The following is a 19,426-nucleotide window of genomic DNA, read 5'->3' on the forward strand; positions in this document are numbered from 1 at the left end:
TTAATAACTGTTTTTAAAAATTCTGATAAAAGCCTTTAAAATTAACAAATTTGCTGAAATTTTATTTTATTCAATAATTTGTTCGCCTGTCTGAGAAATATTACTGTTTAAATTAAGAATATAAAATAATTTACTTTTTAGGGAGGGATTGATGAACTTTTGCCTGTTCTAATAATATATATATATATATATATATACATCTATAATCGGGAAATTCCTACTGAAGGGAAGTTATTCCGAGATAATAAGTAATTCCGGCGTTAATTTGGATGTCGGTCGTGGAAAAAGATTAAAAGTGTACAATAATCGCATGCTACACCACAAGTTTATCGCTGGTAATATTATACACACACACGTTGACAATTTATTGTTATATTAACATTATTTTTTATTTATATTATTTAAACACAAAGACCACATTTTCGTACGACCGCCGACCTCACGAGGAACGTGTCGATTTGTCGCCGATAAGGTTTGAACGAGTTCGTGTGCCTTTTTCGAATCTCAAATATTTTACAATTATGTCTGTGTGTACAGTTTATATACCAAAAAGCCTAGTGTACATCAAAAAAATCACATGTTCATGAATCAATATTGAATTGAGAGAGAGAAAAAGATATCAATGCGACAGCTGTCCTTGTATTATATTAATAAAATACATATTATTTTTATCAATTATATTATGTTATATAAACTATTAAAAATGATTTTAGGCATCGTTATCGTTGTAAAGCGCGACCTCAATATTTATGTATGATTGTCGCGAAATTACATTGTACGTATCGAAAACGTTAACTGGAAAACCGTAAAAGTATTGTATATAAATATACGCGAATAAAATATAATACTCGAACGTATCGGATCGGCAATAATAGGGAGCATGTGGGTCATTTTTAATTTTGTTTTACGATAAACTTGAAACGCATTGTTTTACTTTGATGGTTCTGATACCGAAAACCACAATTTGAGAGCGGCTGGCGAGAACAAAGAGGCGCCACTTGCGCAATCTTGAGAGGTTTCAATTTCAATAAAAATCTGAGAAGCAGCGGTAGAATTATAATAAAAAGCTCTTCTGATTTAGATTATATATGTATTATATATATAAACCTTAGGGCAAAATATGTTATGTGGTTTTTGAAATATCGCGACAAAAACATGATCAGCCCAAAAAATAGAGCTCACTTCTCCTAACTTTAATTAATGGTGAGATCGTAAACTAAAGGCATATTTTCAATGGTGAATTGAAGTAAATTATATTTTAAGTTTATCCAACTTGTGATTGTTATTTGTAGAGAAATATATTTGCAAACTAAAATGTACCATCGATTAAACCTAACTCAATCTAAACAAGTTATGTTAGGTCAGTTTTTAGAAGATTATTATTAATAAATATCGAAAATCTCTTTAAAAATATCATCATCATATCTTGTTTATATATCAAAAGCAAGACATATCATAGTTGGTTCACCGTTACTTCATGCTGATAAGATAATAAAAAAATGTTAGCGCAATGTGACACTAAAGAATTCGATATTTCTATTATGCTAACACACATTTTTATAGTGTGAGATATGATAAGATTCAGGTTATGCAAACACATAAGTACTTCAAAAATCATCTGCGAATTGATAAAAATGTCATTATTCAATAATATAACTCTTTCAATCCATCGATTATTTATTATCGATACGTGTATAATTCTCGTCGTGTTAAATTATGTGCTACAATTATGTGCTAACGGTGCGACAACTAAGTAAACAACGTTTTTGTATGCACAGTCGACCACCTATCATAATCAGCTGTTTTTCAGCTGACTCTCTTCAATTAAAAATACCCACTCAAATATGTACCTACCGACACAAGACATTTGTCGCTTATCGCTTTTTAATATCGCACACAGCGTTATCTGTATCCGTTTTGTTTGAATAGAATGAGTCGGTATCAATTATTTCGTACAATACTTGTCGAGACAGACAATTGCAAAAAAACAGCCAGACAATGCAAAATTTGATACTACTCTAGGCATAGAATACGTAAGTATAAGACGTATGTAATTTAGCTGTAATAATACTGAAAATACGTGTATTTAATGCGAAGTTTTCTATATTTATGCATAATACGTCATTTAATTTAAATAATAAATCCTTGCCTTTTTTTGATAGGTATACAGGTTTTTATATATTAAAACGGTTATTTAAATATAAGCGATCGGAAACTGCGCGCGTTAGGTGTCAAAAAGAGAGTAAGCTTAATATAGATGTCACCGATTCCCAGACTTTGTCTGCAAATTATTAATAGGTATTCATTGCCTGATTGATTGACCAGCCCAGTAAGTACAGATTTACCCCGCTGTAACACATTGGGCTTACGCCTGTCAAGTTACAACGGAATATTAAAAAAATATCTACAAGCAGCTTGAATAAGTGCTTTTTTAAGTACACTTGTTCTTTATATAAATTTTTGGGAAATAAAAATGGATAATATTTATATTCCCTCATGTACAGGTATTTGAGACACCTTTTACATGCTATGGCAATCAGACTAAATGAGCATGTTTGAGGGTCAAGCTTCAAGCTTCAAAAAATGTGCTAATGAAATTTATAGTACTCTTGAAATAAAACACCCAAATCGCATACTATTTCTGTGCGATGTAGCACATTATTATCTATTTTATAATCAACTTTAACCCTTTAGCGCGCCAAGGGCGAAAACGGTCGATATATCGACCGACGACATAACGGTCTATAATTCAATACCTATTCATAATAAAATCTTCCTTAGCATCACAATATGTCATCGAGGAAGCTATTTTGTTGATATATTGACCATATGAAATTAAGTTGTTGCTATAGGCCAAAACACGATAAAATCAAAAATCAAAATAAAACATAACAAAACTCTAAAAGAATTATTTTTTAACAATATTTCTTTATATGTGTATATGTAATATATTTCAAACAATAAATTATATTTGTGTGCCAATATTTGATCGTTCATTATATAATAAACATATTTTTAAAATATCACCCTAAGTGGTCAAAGGTCGATATATCAACCGACAAAATTTTCGAAATTTCCAAAAAAAAAATTCTTTTTTTAAATTTTTTTTATTAAAATTACTTTTTATATATAATAAAAGTTCTAAAAAGTAATTTTTTAACCCTTAATTCCAAAATAATTAATTTGCGCGCTAAAGGGTTAAGTGGTGTTTTTTCTGTGCAATGCCATTTTTTTATTCTAAATGGCAATCTTTAAGCGGATGACCATGCACATAGATCAAATTGAAACAATTTATAATAATATATTAATACTTAATAAACAGAAAAAATCATTAATGGGCCTTGATTAGAACCTTGAGGAATTTCTGATGTGGCAATATATATTTGCCTATGATTTAAAAAATTATGATTAAAAAAAAACATTTTTTTTAAATTAAAGCACTACAAACTTTATCAAAAGCCTTTTAAAAATCAATGTAAATGACATCTACTTGATTTTTTGTCACAAAATTGGAAGAACAGAGCTGATTTTTTGCTAAAACCATGCTGTTGATCAATCAAGTATCCTTCGATATGGTTTGAAGCATACTTATGCATTAAGATCAATGGTAACCATGTTGAAAATAAATATAATTTTTTCTTTCTTTTATTCATAATTTTACACAGAGCAGCTCATTTAAAAGTAGCCTGTTCTTCTCCTCTGCAACTGTTACATCGATTACTTAACAGACCTCAGACACGACCATTCCTCAAGCTTGAGTTAAGCAGCGTCAAATAAACATACAAACCCTATTGCCCAGCGTTAATTAAATGCGTGTACAGTCGACGCCGCGCAATCGCTGCCGCTCATCATCATTATTATTATTATTATTAATTACGCAGCGGTGAGAAAAAACTTGATCGCCGTCGGTTCGATCACCATTCATCAGATCGATCGGGCGGGTGTCAAACGAGAGCCATTCCACCGGCTTGCTCCCTCTCTCCTTGCGCTCCGGTACGCTCCGAGACGAACCGAACCAGCCGCGGCATTCCTTTGAGACTCCTCAAGACTGCAAAATCTCGATTGACCCCCGAAGGCATCCGACAGCCGAAAAGCTCCGGCGCGAGGTTATTCAATACGTGTGACCGGCCATTTTTATTGCCAGAACGCTTTAACGCGGCCATTGTTTACGATGTCACGTTGGCTGCAAACGGGGTGACATACCGTTGGCCGAGCCTTATCCACTTTGAAGATAAATTTCTGGTACTTCGCTCAGTTGCGTGCTATTGTTCTCCTAGTATTTCAATGGATTTACACCCAAAGCTATGCATAAATAATAGCAAAAAAAATAATAGCGCATTGTTACTAAATGATTGTCTGGTTTATTATAAACTTTATTGTGACATTTCTGTATTTTCAAATGCTGTAGATATTCGTCTTCAAGATCCTGAAGGATCCGAATGAGGAGAGTACCTATACCGCATGCCAGAAGTGACTTTTTCTCACAGTAATCTGGTAATTGTATCGAACGCTTGAAACCGAGATCTGCTCCAATTGCTTATTCCGTTTCGGCGCTGCGCGTCTGTCAGTAAAAACTAGGACTCCCAGGAATTCTTGGGCCGGTTTTTCGGGTCGAGGGCAGCCACCTCGTCGCCTGTCGTTACCCTCGAGACTTGCTAATTGTCTGCGGACTCCTTAGTCTTTAGTTGCCAGCGGTATTTCGTCTGTCCGAATCGGAAAAGCTCGAGAAACGACATCGAGACGCCCGTGAAAACTCTTGGGCAATGCGTGGTATATTTTGAAAGGTGTTTCGAGGCATTGTGTCAACGAAAGTTATCAAGCGACAACAATGGACGTGTATGTATTAGAAATTCTATTGATTTGTATAGCGTTTCTTTTTTTATTTAGGCGCATAACGGCACTTTAGAAAAAAACGCATTCAAAATGCGCTTCTTCTTTCCCGTTAATTGCACATCGAAGTATCGTAGAACCTAGATGACACTACTACAATCGATAAGCGGCCTCAATTTGTTGCCTTTGAAGACACACGAATTACTTAGGTGCGCCACAAACATAAAATTTTTGTTCAAATTAGGGTTCATTTCATCAATGTTTAGTTTTATAAATAAATTGTTTTGACAAAAATATGCAGAGAATTAATCATTTATACATCCGTATACTGATTGATGTGCAGAAAGTACATACGACACACGCGGCACGATGCTCATTTACCAGGATGCGCCCAACGGTCAGAGCTTTCGCAGGACGACCGGCTACTTCATGACGTCACATCCGCCGTACAAATTTTACAGGAGTGGCGAAATATGAAATATTGTCCAATGTCATTTTCACCGGTCACGTACGACGCGCGCTGGCGAATCTTATTATCGGTCGGCTTTTTTCGTTCGGGGAGGCTCGATCTGGGTAACTAACTTCTCGCGAGCCTTTGTTCCATCTCTCTCTCTCTCTTTTCGGACGAAGGCCAGAGCTAGCCGGAGCACACCAGACGCAATTCGCCGGGGTAGAGCAACGGTTGCATTAGCTGCTGACCGATTATCCGATTTAGCAGCAGAGTGGCGATTAAGCTCGTATGTGGTGGTGGTGGTTTATGTCTGAGGAGGATGACTTGTAGCATTCTCAGCCGTCGCACACAATGTTACATAAATTGTTCAATAGTCAGTTGTTTGAACAGCCTCAGAGCCTCAGGAATGCTCGCTTGCATATTTGCCACGCGGTCATAATACACGACGTCGAGTGGCTTTGTCTCGCGCAAAAATTACGAGACGCCTTCTCGACTCTTTCGAGACTGGTGACACATTCGAGAATAGCTCAGAAAATCCTTTGGTTCAAGGAACAAATAAAACTACTCATTAGAAGTACGAGTGCTTGCAGTGTGTGTGAATTCAGAGCAGGATAGATATTTTATAATGGAAGGAAATCCGTTGCTATTTCTATAGTTATATTTTAATATAAATATTAAGTTAATAGTATCTCTGCGCGCGTTGGGTGCCGTAAAAGAGCAGACGCGAGACGTACATAACGTTGAAATCAAGAAACAATCGCTCCGTGAAAAGAATAGCAGCTAGATACAATCTATAGTTCTCTAAATCCTATACAATCATCAGTGTAAATGGTAACGTAACTTATTTATTCGGATGAAAAGCAATAAACTTGTTTTGTATGTTTAATCTGCCGCAAAAAGCTACTCCAGCTTGTTCAATATCTGGTCTTAAACACGAATTTAAGTGGATGGAATCTGCTATTTTTAAAAAATATATACGACATGTGGAAATTTAATTACTGTATGCAAAAAGTCACAATTTAGTCATATGAGTTACATGTATGGTTTCAAATCAGGTGTTACCAACGCAATACGACCAATCATTCGATCCATGAAATAGACAGTTATATAATAATAAGTAACTACTCTTTTTTCCATCATTGAACATAACTTGTCACATTTAAATATGATTCAGTTTTCCCTAATTTACAATATTTACTCATTGCTCTATGACGTCTAACAGAAACAGTTGCACATTAGCTTAATGCGAAGATTGTGATAATTTCACGTGTTTTCTGTGATTTGAATAATTCATTATATGTTTTGGGACCAGTTATAGTCAGATCTATAGAAGAACACGATGACGAATCGGTATTATCGCATCAACACCTACTTCACCTTCGGGTCGCGCGTGGGAACCACCAAAATCACAATCAAGAGACGATCCCATTCAAAGATTACAAATTAATAGCAATTAAACAAGACCGTGAACTAAACAGAGTTGATGTATGTAGGTATGCGAGGCCAGGTTCTTCATGTCGATCAATCAATCTAGCAGGGTTCAATGCACGTGTTACGAAAGCCAGAACGTGCAAATTGTTAGTGCGCCTCTAAATATAGATCGCGTTGATGATCTTCCGTTGTACCAATTAAATAATTGTTTGTTATTCTTTCGGGTCGCGGTTCCATAACGAGGGTTAACGATAAAAATGGCTAGGGAAATAATTCCGCGATGAGTCTCCCATCCCGCATGACCAGCATCCGAAATAATTAGGGACTCGTTAAAAGGACCCAGCAGAATTTGGCGAGGGGATTCGCACGCGAATCACGAAAGGCGAAAGGAATTTGCTCGCGCTTTAATTGTGGACGATGATGAAGGAAGTCGAGACGACTGTCGGTGTCTCGGCGTCGAGTTAACTCGTATCCTGTCCCGGATTAATCCTAGCAGTTCTTCATCGTAGGAATCAAAGGTTGAAATTGAAATTTTATCGCGGCGAGAAAGTGATGTCCTTGTGCCTCTTATCGACTTTCACCGGACCGAATAAAGGCAATCTTTGTTTAGGGTCGAGGGGTCCGAAGATAGTAATTAATTAGGTACGAGTTTAGTATATGTAGTGTATGAAAAAGCTATGTAAAACTATCTACAAATATTTTTTACTTGGCAGATATATAATAATGATAATAATAATAATCGCAAATAACGATAACGGTTCGTGGGTGAGACTTGAATGAGAATCCTTCATTTGATTTCCTTATCTACATAATGTTCATGATGTCTAGTGACATATGCATGTATAAATAAATCGATAATATTTCTATAAATATACATGCATCATATAATCCAATAACTATTTTTTTTTTATTTTAAAAGCCAAGAATGGATTTTTAAAAATATTTTTAGATTACAACTAATTTTGCCGCTACGTTCAAATTAATGATTTTAATACCGGTATTAGCTCAAAAATTGCCCTTCGGTACTACTGGTATTACAAAATGTAATACCGGTAATTAAAAAAATATCTTATCCATACATCATATTTGTTGAAAACTATATATAAATGGCTTAGAACTACGAAAACGATGATTCCCATATTGATTGAAAGCAAAAGCATATGATAAAATTATGCTTATTGTAGGGGATTAATAAACATAGAATCATGCAAGTGGTACTCGCATTATGTTTTCGATCAATTAATTAAAATAATAATAATACCGGTATTCACTGTTTTCTCTATTAGTAATACCGATATTATTGTAATGCGCTTCATAATATAGACCCGAGAAGTTATCTATAAATATTATTAAGAAGTATTTATAAATAAATATTTTTCAAGCGTCTGGTGTAGTGTGAACGCTCGGAAAGATACTGCTAGTGACATGAGCAATATTTTTTTATAAATTTATTATACATTCGAATAAAAAAAAAATGGTTGGTTTGAAGTTTGAACATTAATTATGTTACCTAGACAATCACCCTATATTTTCTGCCATTACCTAGCCGTACGTTAATTTTCTTATTAAATCAGCAGTTTTCTAAATATACTATAATTTGGTTAAATACCTTATAATGATTATTGAAAGAATATTTTATAATATGAGTAAATTAGCATCCGTGGCGGTGTTAAGTGTTATCAAGTTTGACAAGAAACTATTAGGGTTGCCAGTTTTTTTATTTATTTTAAATCTGGGCATAGATTTTGTATGTATACTTATAAACGTGTCAGTGCATATATGAAGTAAAAACGGTTGCCACATCAAATCTATAATTTAAAACGAAAAAAAATCGCATTGAACTAGCAAATGAAATTTGAATTTATAATCGACACCGTCTGCAGAACTTTGAACCGCAGAATTAATAATAAAAATGCATAACATTCGAACGATACCGTTGATTGCATTCCGCGCCTCAGAAGAGATTATTTGGTGTTATGATGATGGATATCAGTTGTGTCATATTGATAAGAGCAAAATCGGCCGGCAAGGACAAACATGATCAGCGAAATATGTTTCTTGTGATGTTACCGCTGAAACTTGAGGCACTATCCGAAGGCCCATAAAGGGGTTTCGGTTCGATTTCGTGAATCGAATCAAGGACGGACTTATCGCGGGCTAGCAAGAACGAGAGAAGTGTATCAAGGTCTGATCGTCGTATTTTCAGCTATAGCAGCACGAAGCGCACGAGGTGAAAAAAAAATGTTTGAATTTTTGGGGCCCTGACGGGTGGAGAGCAAAAATACATTGCAGAGGCCCGGGGCGGGCGGAATCAATTTGGGGCCTGCGTGTGTGTGTACGATCCACTGTGCGCCGGCGCCCGAAAGCCAATCAAGTCATTAACGCATCATATGGATGCATGGTTGCTATAACGCGATCCGGTGAGAGCCGGCAAATTTTATTAATAATCTTACGCGCGATTTATCTGCGAATTCGCACAGATTGACGCACACCAGCAACAAGTCATAAAAAACGTATCTTTTGTTATCGCATTGAGGAAACAAACCCACGTTTTGAAGAATGGTCTTGAGTGACGTCATTTACAGTGCTGGCTAAATCAGCTGGATTCACTTTAAATATGTTATTAAAATAATAATATTGTTAGTCGTTTACGCACGTGGCCGCCGCAATAAGCGAGCCGCCGGCAACTACGAGGGCATGAGCGACGTGCGGAACACCAGCTGTTTGAGAAAACCAAAGGGCGCAATTCACTTTTGACTAGTGGGGGGAGGAGTGAAATGCGTATTAATTTAAGAAACTAATTTAGATTAAAAAATGTACTACTAAATAATTGAAAAAAGTACTTTAGAAATAATGCACATTTTGAGGTTAAGTTCTAGAAATGTTCATTGTGGATTTGCAATTTTATATTATTTAACGTTCATCATTATATAACCGCCGAGACAAAATTCTCAGAAACATAAACCACGGTACGACTTTCTTATGCAAGTGCGTGACTTTAAGTGAAGTTCAAATCCAACTTGCATGAACAGAAGGCATAAATCAAGGGATTGAAATGTGCACGTTTTATTGGCTACTTTGCAAAATTCATGGTTAGTTTATTTAAGGCGTAAGTTAAATCACTATAACTGTGTAAAAATTGTAAGTATCGAAACTTGATGTCACTGATATCTTTATGATATGCACAAAATAGATTTTTAAATATTAATAATAAATATAAGCAATTGACATTTAGCGTGTCGAAAATCGGTCAATGCCCTCATCCGCATACAGCTGACTCGAGACGAGGAAACGAGCGTTGAATGTTAAAAAAATGTTAGAAAAATCGCGTTGGTTATTTAAATTCTTTGACACATCTTTATGCGTGGCTGTATGCCAAAAACGATAGCTCAGATGTATATATTTACTTGAAAAATGCAATTTGCAAGTATTTATTATTTGGATTGAAAGATCTAAGAGCTTGAACTAGCTGATCTATGAATAAACGAAGGCTACAATGACATTTCTTAATAATGTGATATATGATAGTAACACAATAAAACAAAAATATTGTCGCAAATATCCAATAACTGTAATGCGATAGAAAAAAAAAATTATTTTTTGTAAATGGCAACTAGCATTTTTATTTGAATTAGTTAATATTTTGTAATTTTTTAGTTGAAGGCTGAACTAAATTTCTGGTGTGTGAATTAGTAGAATATAAATCAGTATAGATATGAATTAAAAACATTGTGTGACTTATGGCCCTTGGTTTAAAGATAGCGCTCATCACTGACCTAAGATAATGGGACAGCTCTGTACTATAATATATAATATTTTTAGCATTTACTTGGTTCCATATTTAGATGATACCAATGTCTGCGCGTGCGCACCCACGCATGGCCCGAATTACGCTTTCGTATATTTTAAACAGTTAAAAAGTTATGAGAAAATTGATATTATGGACCGAACGCAGCAGCTCGAGCAAGCACTGCGTGCGTATGTGTGGTTATGCTAAAAATATTCTCGGCATCAGCTGATCTTTGTTTATATATGAACAGCTGGAACCGAGATAGGCGGCCAGACGAAGCTGGTCTTGCAGGCGGCGTGGCCCCCCGTGTGAAGTTTTATGCTGCGCGTGCAAAACGATTGTTCTCGAAGCGAAGTATAAAATAGAAACAGGCAAACAAAATAATGTTTAAAAACAGCTGACACTATGACATTATTGGGTATGCGTCACGTGGGAAAGAAATTGCGCAAACAAGTAATATATTATTATATAAATAAATCGATTTACAACGAACCACAATCGTACCAATGATTTTTTGTCACACAATAATTTATGAATATAAGGCGCTGAGAATATGAAGGACGAACTTAATACGACGATCATTTCTGCGCAAATACTAAGGGAGATTCACTCATATCGAGCGTTCACACTACGCCGAATAACTGCGCTACTGAGCATCAAATTGTTATATATATTATTAACTATAATTATTCTTGATTATAATTATAAATATTAGTAAAGCAAAAAATTGAATGCTCGCGACAGTACAAGTAGGAGGTTAGGTCTAGTATCACTCTGCACAACGAAGACTGGCTGCATTGACAGATGTAACTTGGTCCGTATCTTTACTTTTGCTTTGAAAAAATATGATAGTATTTTTTTTTAGAAATTGATCATGTTTGTTAATAAATGTATGTTTTTTCAGCTTTTCTATAAAATTAGCAAACAAGGTATTAATACTCATTTTGCCAGTGAGCCACCAATAATTTGCGAGAGTTGAACAAAATGGCGTCAAAACGATTACTACTTAATATTGCTATACATTGTAATAACACAATGATACGAGCGAGCATTATATTTATTCATCGCATCAAAGTTCGTCGACATTTTGTAAGAAGCAGTGCCGGCATTACTCTCAAACATTAATAGAAGACGTCTATTGATATGCTGTATATACATATAATATATATGTGTACGTACACATTCGAGCCACTTTTTTTAGCATCTTCTACGTCTGGCGTTTCATCTTTGTCGTAATTCTGCCAAAATTCGTCAAAGTTGGCTAGAGCATGTCAGCGCTAATAACTGCGGGGCATCTTCGGAATGATGGGGTCGACTATGTCTCACGATCAATGAATGGCGTCATTGCGAAGTTCACGGTCTTTGCCTCGGTTCATGTTTTTGATCGGAATCTATCTATCAATTGACTGCACTCACTAATTAATTGCTTTCGATGGGCAATGATGGGCGTCATGCGACCTTTGCAATTCAACGCAGCATACATCGACAGGTCAAAGTCGCGAATTGTCTACCAGAAAAACTGTCTGAACCACGATAAAGAAGGGATAGGGTAAGAACAATAAATATATAATAAAAATCACTTACACATAGTTCTTCAGGTGTGATGCTGTTGTCTGTGTAGAAAACTAGCATGTCGACTGGGAGGTTTTTTGCGTTGGGCTCCCTGAGCTTGGAAGCCAATAGTAGACAAGCCGAACCCAACAACTGCAGTTGAGTTTTTCTTATCGGGCACACACTTAAAAATCCGTCTAAATATTTTACAGCTAAGCAAAACACCTCCTCTTGACATTGTTGTTCTAAACAGACCTGAAACAAGACAAAAAATAAAATTAATAAAATATAGAGGGGGAGAGAAAAGCATAATGGCCCATAAAGGCTTCGAAGGCCAAAACGCACAGGCGATATATGAATGGGATGCGAGTGTGTGTGTAGCTATAATAAAACGTTCAAGCGAATATGCTATGTTGTAAAATGAATGATGGTATTGAATCATCATTTGTAAACAGTGCGCACAATTTGTCTCCGAAGTTGTACATTGTCTATGCCCGGCGCGTCCGCCGGATTCTTTCTTGTCTGTGGCCTACACGGCGAGCATGACGTTTGACATAACCTTAATGATTAGCGAATTTGCAATTGTCAACCACTTAAGAGTGACGTATTAAGAGGCCTTAAACACTCGCAATCTCTCATATAGCGAAGGCCACGCTCGTGTACATTATAAAATATAATATCATACACGCTAGGGTTAAACTTTTTTTAAAAACAATAATGAGGAAATTTCACTTTTTAACAATTTTTTTTTAACAAAGATTTATATATGTATCATGCTCTAAGACACTTTTTGAGTATGCTTGTAGAAGGTCACCAGACGTCTTCATTTAAGGAGGATCGTTCTTCACAAAAATTATGTCTTCCTTTGTACTCATTAAACAAAAATTTTCAGTGACTTTTTTTAAGCTCATGTAGCAATTTCTTATTAAAAACATATTTTTTTCAGGTCCCATAGCAATATGTCCTTATTTGTTCTCCTCGAGCTTTTTATTCTTTTTATTTTTAGTGTCATTTGCTATTTTCAAAATCTGTTTACCTTATATAATGGCAGAAAAGATGAATACATATTACATTGAGAGCATAGAAGAAATTGTAAATTCAATACCAAGGATTAGTAATTTAGTACAATATAATAATAAAACATTAATTGTAAAATTTAGTAAATTTAAATCAGTATCATTAGATGAAATTCATAACATAATATGTAAATTTAAAAAAGGAACTAGTACTGATGAACTAGATATAAATATAATTAAAGAAACATGGGAAATAATAGGAACTAAATTAAACTATTTAATAAATAAAGCACTCTCATTAGGAGAAATGCCTGAAAATTTAAAGATTGCTACTATTGTACCTATACCTAAAATAAAAAATAGTAAAAAAGTTGAAGAAATGAGACCAATCAACATGCTACCGTGTATAGAAAAAATAATAGAAGAAGTAGTAATCAAACAATTAAAGGAATTTATTACTTCTCAAAACATAATATGTGAACAACAATCGGGATTCAGAGAAAAGCATTCCACTGAAACTGCATTACAAGTAGTGATAAATGATTGGCTGTTGGCTAAGGATACAAACAAAATCATTGGAGCAGTTTTCTTGGATTTCAAGAGAGCCTTCGAAACAATAGACAGAGAAATAATGTTGAAGAAATTGGAGAGTATAGGTATAAGTGATATAGTTTTGAGATGGTTTAATAATTACTTATATAAAAGAAAACAAAAAGTTAAGATAAATAATGTATGTTCTGAAGAGAGGTTAGTGTATTATGGAGTACCACAAGGGTCTAAATTGGGACCATTGTTGTTTGTTTTATATATAAATGATATAGTTAATAACGTAAGAAAATGTAAAGTTCATCTATTTGCGGATGACACATTGATCTATTGCATGGGTGATAACATTGAAGAAGTTGTGAGTAATTTGAATGATGAATTAGGTGTGTTAGAGATATGGTTAAAGAATAATGTACTTAAATTAAATGAGAATAAAACTAAATGTATGTTTATTAATTATAAAAATGTGTTAGATGATAGTACCAAAATAGTAATAAATAACTCTAATATAGAAATAGTGGATAATATAAAATATTTAGGAGTAATTGTTGATACAAAATTAAACTTTAAAGAACATTGTAATTACATATTAAAAAAAATTAGTAGAAAAATAGGTTTATTATCTAGATTAAGAAATATATTAAGTATAAATACAAAAAAATTAATTTACAATAGTATAATATTGCCCCATTTTAATTATTGTGCAACACTTTTAAATATGTTGAATAAATTAGATAAACAAATGTTGCAAAAATTACAAAATAGGGCAATGAGAGTAATCTTAAATAAAAATAGATTAACTAATTGTAAAAGTATGATTGATAGATTAGAATGGTTGAATGTTCAAGAAATATTGAGTATGAATGTTTTAGTATTTATATATAAGTTAGAAAATAATATGTTACCACACTATTTTAATAAGTATTTAATAAGAAATAAAGATGTACATAAATATAATACTAGAAATAGAGAAAATTTAAAAATAATTAAGTATAAGAAAACGAGTACGGCTAGGGGAATTATGTACGGAGGTTTTAATTTATATAATAGTCTTCCAAGAGAAATCCGAAACAGCAAAAATATAACGGGTTTTATAAATGGAATAAAAAAACACCTTCGTACATATAGAAATAAAATATTATAATATTAAGTCTTTATTATTGTATATTTTTTCTTTCTGTTATGTATTTTTTATATATTTTTATATATGTTTACTAAATTTGTTAGATGTAAAGATTAGCTATTAAGCTAAATAAATTAATAAAATAAAATAAATAAAAATAAATAATTTGAACGGTATCGCCGTACATGTACGGTTGTCGATTTTTTACTGCTTTGTGGTACTCCAGATAGTTATATATTTACATATATAAATAATAATAATAAAATGCTTTAATATAAATGATTTTTATAGAAAACAATATAATAAATTAAAGACTACGAAATAAAATCAAAAATATTTTATATTCATTTTATAAACAATATTGAGTCTCTGAATTGATATGAAAAAAAAATAACAACAAGCTGAATAATATATTAAAAATATATAATACTAAAATAAATTATAGCAACAGAATCGCTTGATCTTTTTCTATAATTTACTATCAATGAAATAAAAAATAATATTAACTGAAATAATTATAGAAAAAATACGTAAAACATATAAATTACTAAGAAATGTGTATAAATTAACTAAAAATAGTATAAAATTTAAGAGCAAAACTCAGCGTAAAATCATTGAAATATATACTATATATCATAATGTATAGAAAAATATAAATGTTATGTATTCATTGCTATGATTTTCTGAAGAATTCGACTCCGACGTATAACGACTATTTACTAATACATTGTTGATATGGCGGCTCTTTACGTCTTTATCTCAAAATTTATCTTAATGAGTTTCTTCCTCTTGTCTCACCTTTTTGCGACGTACTTTGTGAATATATGATGCTCTCTAGAATGCCTCCTCAGGAGGCTTTTATGTGAACCAATTCTTCGAGTGTGTACGTACACGTTAATAAATCCGCAGAAAAAACGCTGCACGACCGCAATACGGCACCATCTGTACAAATATCGGCACACATTGGCCGATAAGCGATAAAGCCGTCTCCGGTGCTAATGCGTTGATTATACAGAGGAAAAGCATAACATATTTATATATGTAGTGGTTTATCGTCGCCTTAGATGACTTTAGAATATAGCAGATAAAAATAATGTTGCGATTGATATACTCTGCTAGTGCTATATGGTGATTTACATTTCAAAATGGACGGTGTGGCAGCATTACGCCCGAGGAGCGATCGGTCCGTTTCGCGGCGAGCTCGTTAGCGATTGGGCGACTTATCTGGTATCTCTGCGAGGATCCGCCGCCCCATGGGTCCAAAACCGCACAGGTAAACCGAACAAAAGACACGCCTGACCCGCCGCAGACCTTCAGATGTGGGACAGTGGATGGGCGAGGCAGTTCTTCTCTTTTTTTGGCAACGAGTTATTCGGTATTACTTAATGATTGACTGCGTGACGGTGGCCATTTACGAACTTCCCCATAGTTCTATGACACCTATAGATTTGAGTTCGCAAAGTATACAAGAACGGAAAACAATTCTCCACTTCCTCGTACATATGTATGCTGCTGTAAAAGCTTATTTTGTAGTAGCTGGAAACGATCAAAGATCTAAAGAAAGAAAGATGCAAGCACCAGAGAAGCTCAAATCTACGGTGTGCTGGAAGATTTACAGAACAATCGTGAAGATATCCAGCCTGGTAGCGACTGGAGGTGTGGCACGTGGAAAAGAAAAATACCGTACTATTATAGGCTCCACATACAAAGACGGTCTTAACCATCTCCTAAAATCTCATGAGAGTTCTCATGTTGAAGTTACTGTCAGCAAGTATTATCTTTTTATAAAGAACATACTACATAACTGAATATTTTGAATTTGGCTATTTGATTTCACAGAACAAAAATTGATTAAAAACCATGACGTATACATACAAATTTTGCCACATCGGAATTAAAAATAAGCCACTCTTATATATTTTGGTTATCGATTATTCTTGGTATGCAATCGTATATTTATAATCATTGTAAAATGTCGTCTATTAGATAACATCCAAGAAACTATACATACGTATATTACGAGGCGTCACTCGGAACGGAACGATCTAGGTGAATTTTTTTGCTGCAACCAAGCTTTTTCAGCTAAATAAGCGACTGCATCACAATCACGCGATCCCCTAAGTATCCCCAAATATCAATAGATAAAAAAATACGTTTTATTTACACGGTTTGATCGACATTAACCTTAATATTCATACGTACTAAGTATATATTACATGTTCATGTCTAAAACGTACCTAGTTCAGTCAAATCTAACTTATATGTGTATTAAATCGCAAGCAATGAAAATGGTTATGTATTATAAAAGGAAAAACTCACTTTTCGGCCTCGGAGCCCGTTGAAGGGAATTCAAAATTTTAACATTTCATTACGAAGATTGTTTATCTAGTTTAGTCGATGTATTCTTCTTATCCTCAACACATTATGTATATATTTAATTTTCATGGTGATAACACACCTGGTTAATTTGCATTCCAATTTATCTTCAGTCAAATCGAACAACGCACGTGATGAATAAATGAAAATTATTGTCGCATAGCAATATTTTATTTATAAATAATAAGTATTTAAAACCGTTGTCATGTTGATGTCGGCCATTTTGTTTTATATTTAAATGCTCGTTTTTTATTGGTCGAAACAACAGAATGCATTACCGGCGGCTCGAAAATTTAATTTTATTATTATAATTAAATATATTTTCTTGGTTTACGTGTATTATACACCGTTCATACAAAGCGATATGATTTACATAGTAGAGAATTGAACGGAGAATGTTTCATTTTAAGTTATGCGCGTCCGAAAGCAGCTTAGAACCATTATATATAAGATACTAATGAAAATGTAACTTCACTGTAACATATATAAATATGAGTCGAGGTTTATCTTAAATCAAAGTAAGCAATTGTATCAATTTTATACCAGCTAAAGTTCTAGTCAAAATCGGCATAAATTCATACTGTTCTGAAAAAAAATAAAGCTGCTCATTTTAAATGTGTCTTGTACTTGATGATCAAGTACATTTAATACCTTCCCAGAAGAGGTCATCAATAAACGCATTTATGGCAATATTTCACCAAGGTGCTTGCTCTATGGAAGATAGATACCCATGGGTCAAGAATTTCGAACTTTGGATTATCTATCAAATCCCAAGAATGCCGCTCTGTGGGTCTTGCGAGCCTCTTTTTGGGAGCAGAACAACATTCAGTGGTCATCAGACGTCCCGATGATGTCATTACACGGTGATACACTTGAAATCCACCGAGATGAATGGTCTCCCGGTATTGGTAATTGAGGCCCAACCGCCGAACGTCCGTCCGCGGCACATCCTGTCCAGCTCTCCAAAACAGCAACCACCGCATTATTTATTCACTAACGAGATTAAACTAAATTGCGTTCACATAAAGTGAAATGACCCTTTAACAAGATGTTCCGAGAAGTACGCTTATTTCGACGTTGGAAAGGACGTAACTAACATAACCCATGAAATGACACTGCGGTGCATAAACATGCAACAAACCAAAACACGGATATTGAAGAAATATCTTTTAAGATTTGACTGATACAATTACAGAATAAATTCACACACGCTCGCATATGAAATTTCGCCAATAAAAGAGGCAGTTACATCATCGTTTAAAAGTCAACACCATCATGATTTAGCGCCTTGTAATAATTTCACTTTAGACGACTTCCTCGGCGAGATGGCTTCGAATTATCGCTCATTAATAGCAAACGTCTGAGACAATGAGGTCTTCGACCAATCTATTTTCTATATATAGTATGTATTGTATAGCTAACACCGTTCCTGTCCGCTAGACCGAATAATCTCTTAGCTGGGGTCCAAATTTGCCAAAAATTGAAGCAAAAAACATTAAGACTGTTTGATTTATGGATTAAAACGGGGAACGAGACGATGCGCTTCGTTTGAGGCTGTTTTTTATTCAGAAAAAATGGTCGCTAATGAAGACGACACGCCAAAAGGTCAATTTTGATAAAAGCACTCATCAGATCCTTGTGTATTTTTTTAAATTCAATAAGTTCATCATAATAGCGTAAAATTACACATATGCGTGTATGAGCGTTTCTGTTTAATCGATCAAGAATTTTGAGAAAGCTTAATTGATAGACGATCGATACAAAAAATACAATGACTCTTGTGGCTAAAAGTTAGTGAATTTTCAAACAATTTTAATGTATATTATACTTTCATAGTGGTAGCTTTTAAGCGATTTGGATTGAGTGTATTGAAATATCAGTTTGAAGGTGTATCTACATATGCTTGACAAACCTTAAGGAAGTTTTGTCCATAACCTGTTTAAAATACTGGTATTATCAATATTATTCTGTTACGTAAATCTATATTTAGTTTTCAAAACATCTCGCATAGTGAAGATGAAAGTCTTAACTAAAAAAAAATAAGGCAGAGAATTTAATACATCGACTAGGGTTAGAACAATAATTCTAAAGAAAATTTTGCCACCGAACGACTCATATACAAGATCATTACGCTTATTCGTCATCTAGATTATCTCGTCGGGCCAAAAAAATTCACAAAGGATACCATTTCGCCTCTGCGGTTTTATGGTCTTTTCATGTGTAAGTACGTACAGGTACAGGGTGCGGTAGTCACGACTGAACAGGTACGCGTGCGTGCTCGCATACTTAAAAAATCCCAAAACCTCTATTAT

At 34.1% G+C, this 19,426-nt stretch overlaps 1 protein-coding gene across 1 annotated transcript in view; it reads right to left on the reverse strand.

Moving 5' to 3' along the window:
* Positions 1 to 19,426, reverse strand: part of LOC148237847 (G1/S-specific cyclin-D3-like) — a 49,606-nt gene that overhangs the window by 24,334 nt on the left and 5,846 nt on the right. The window contains exon 2 of the mRNA XM_088205808.1: positions 12,087 to 12,308. Coding sequence (XP_088061934.1) covers positions 12,087 to 12,308 — 222 coding nt within the window. The remainder of the gene's footprint in view (positions 1 to 12,086; positions 12,309 to 19,426) is intronic.

This window comes from Plectrocnemia conspersa, unplaced genomic scaffold (genome assembly GCF_051122295.1).
Source record: "Plectrocnemia conspersa isolate PC_06_02 unplaced genomic scaffold, ASM5112229v1 ptg000002l, whole genome shotgun sequence".
NCBI classification, from domain to species: Eukaryota; Metazoa; Arthropoda; class Insecta; order Trichoptera; family Polycentropodidae; genus Plectrocnemia; species Plectrocnemia conspersa.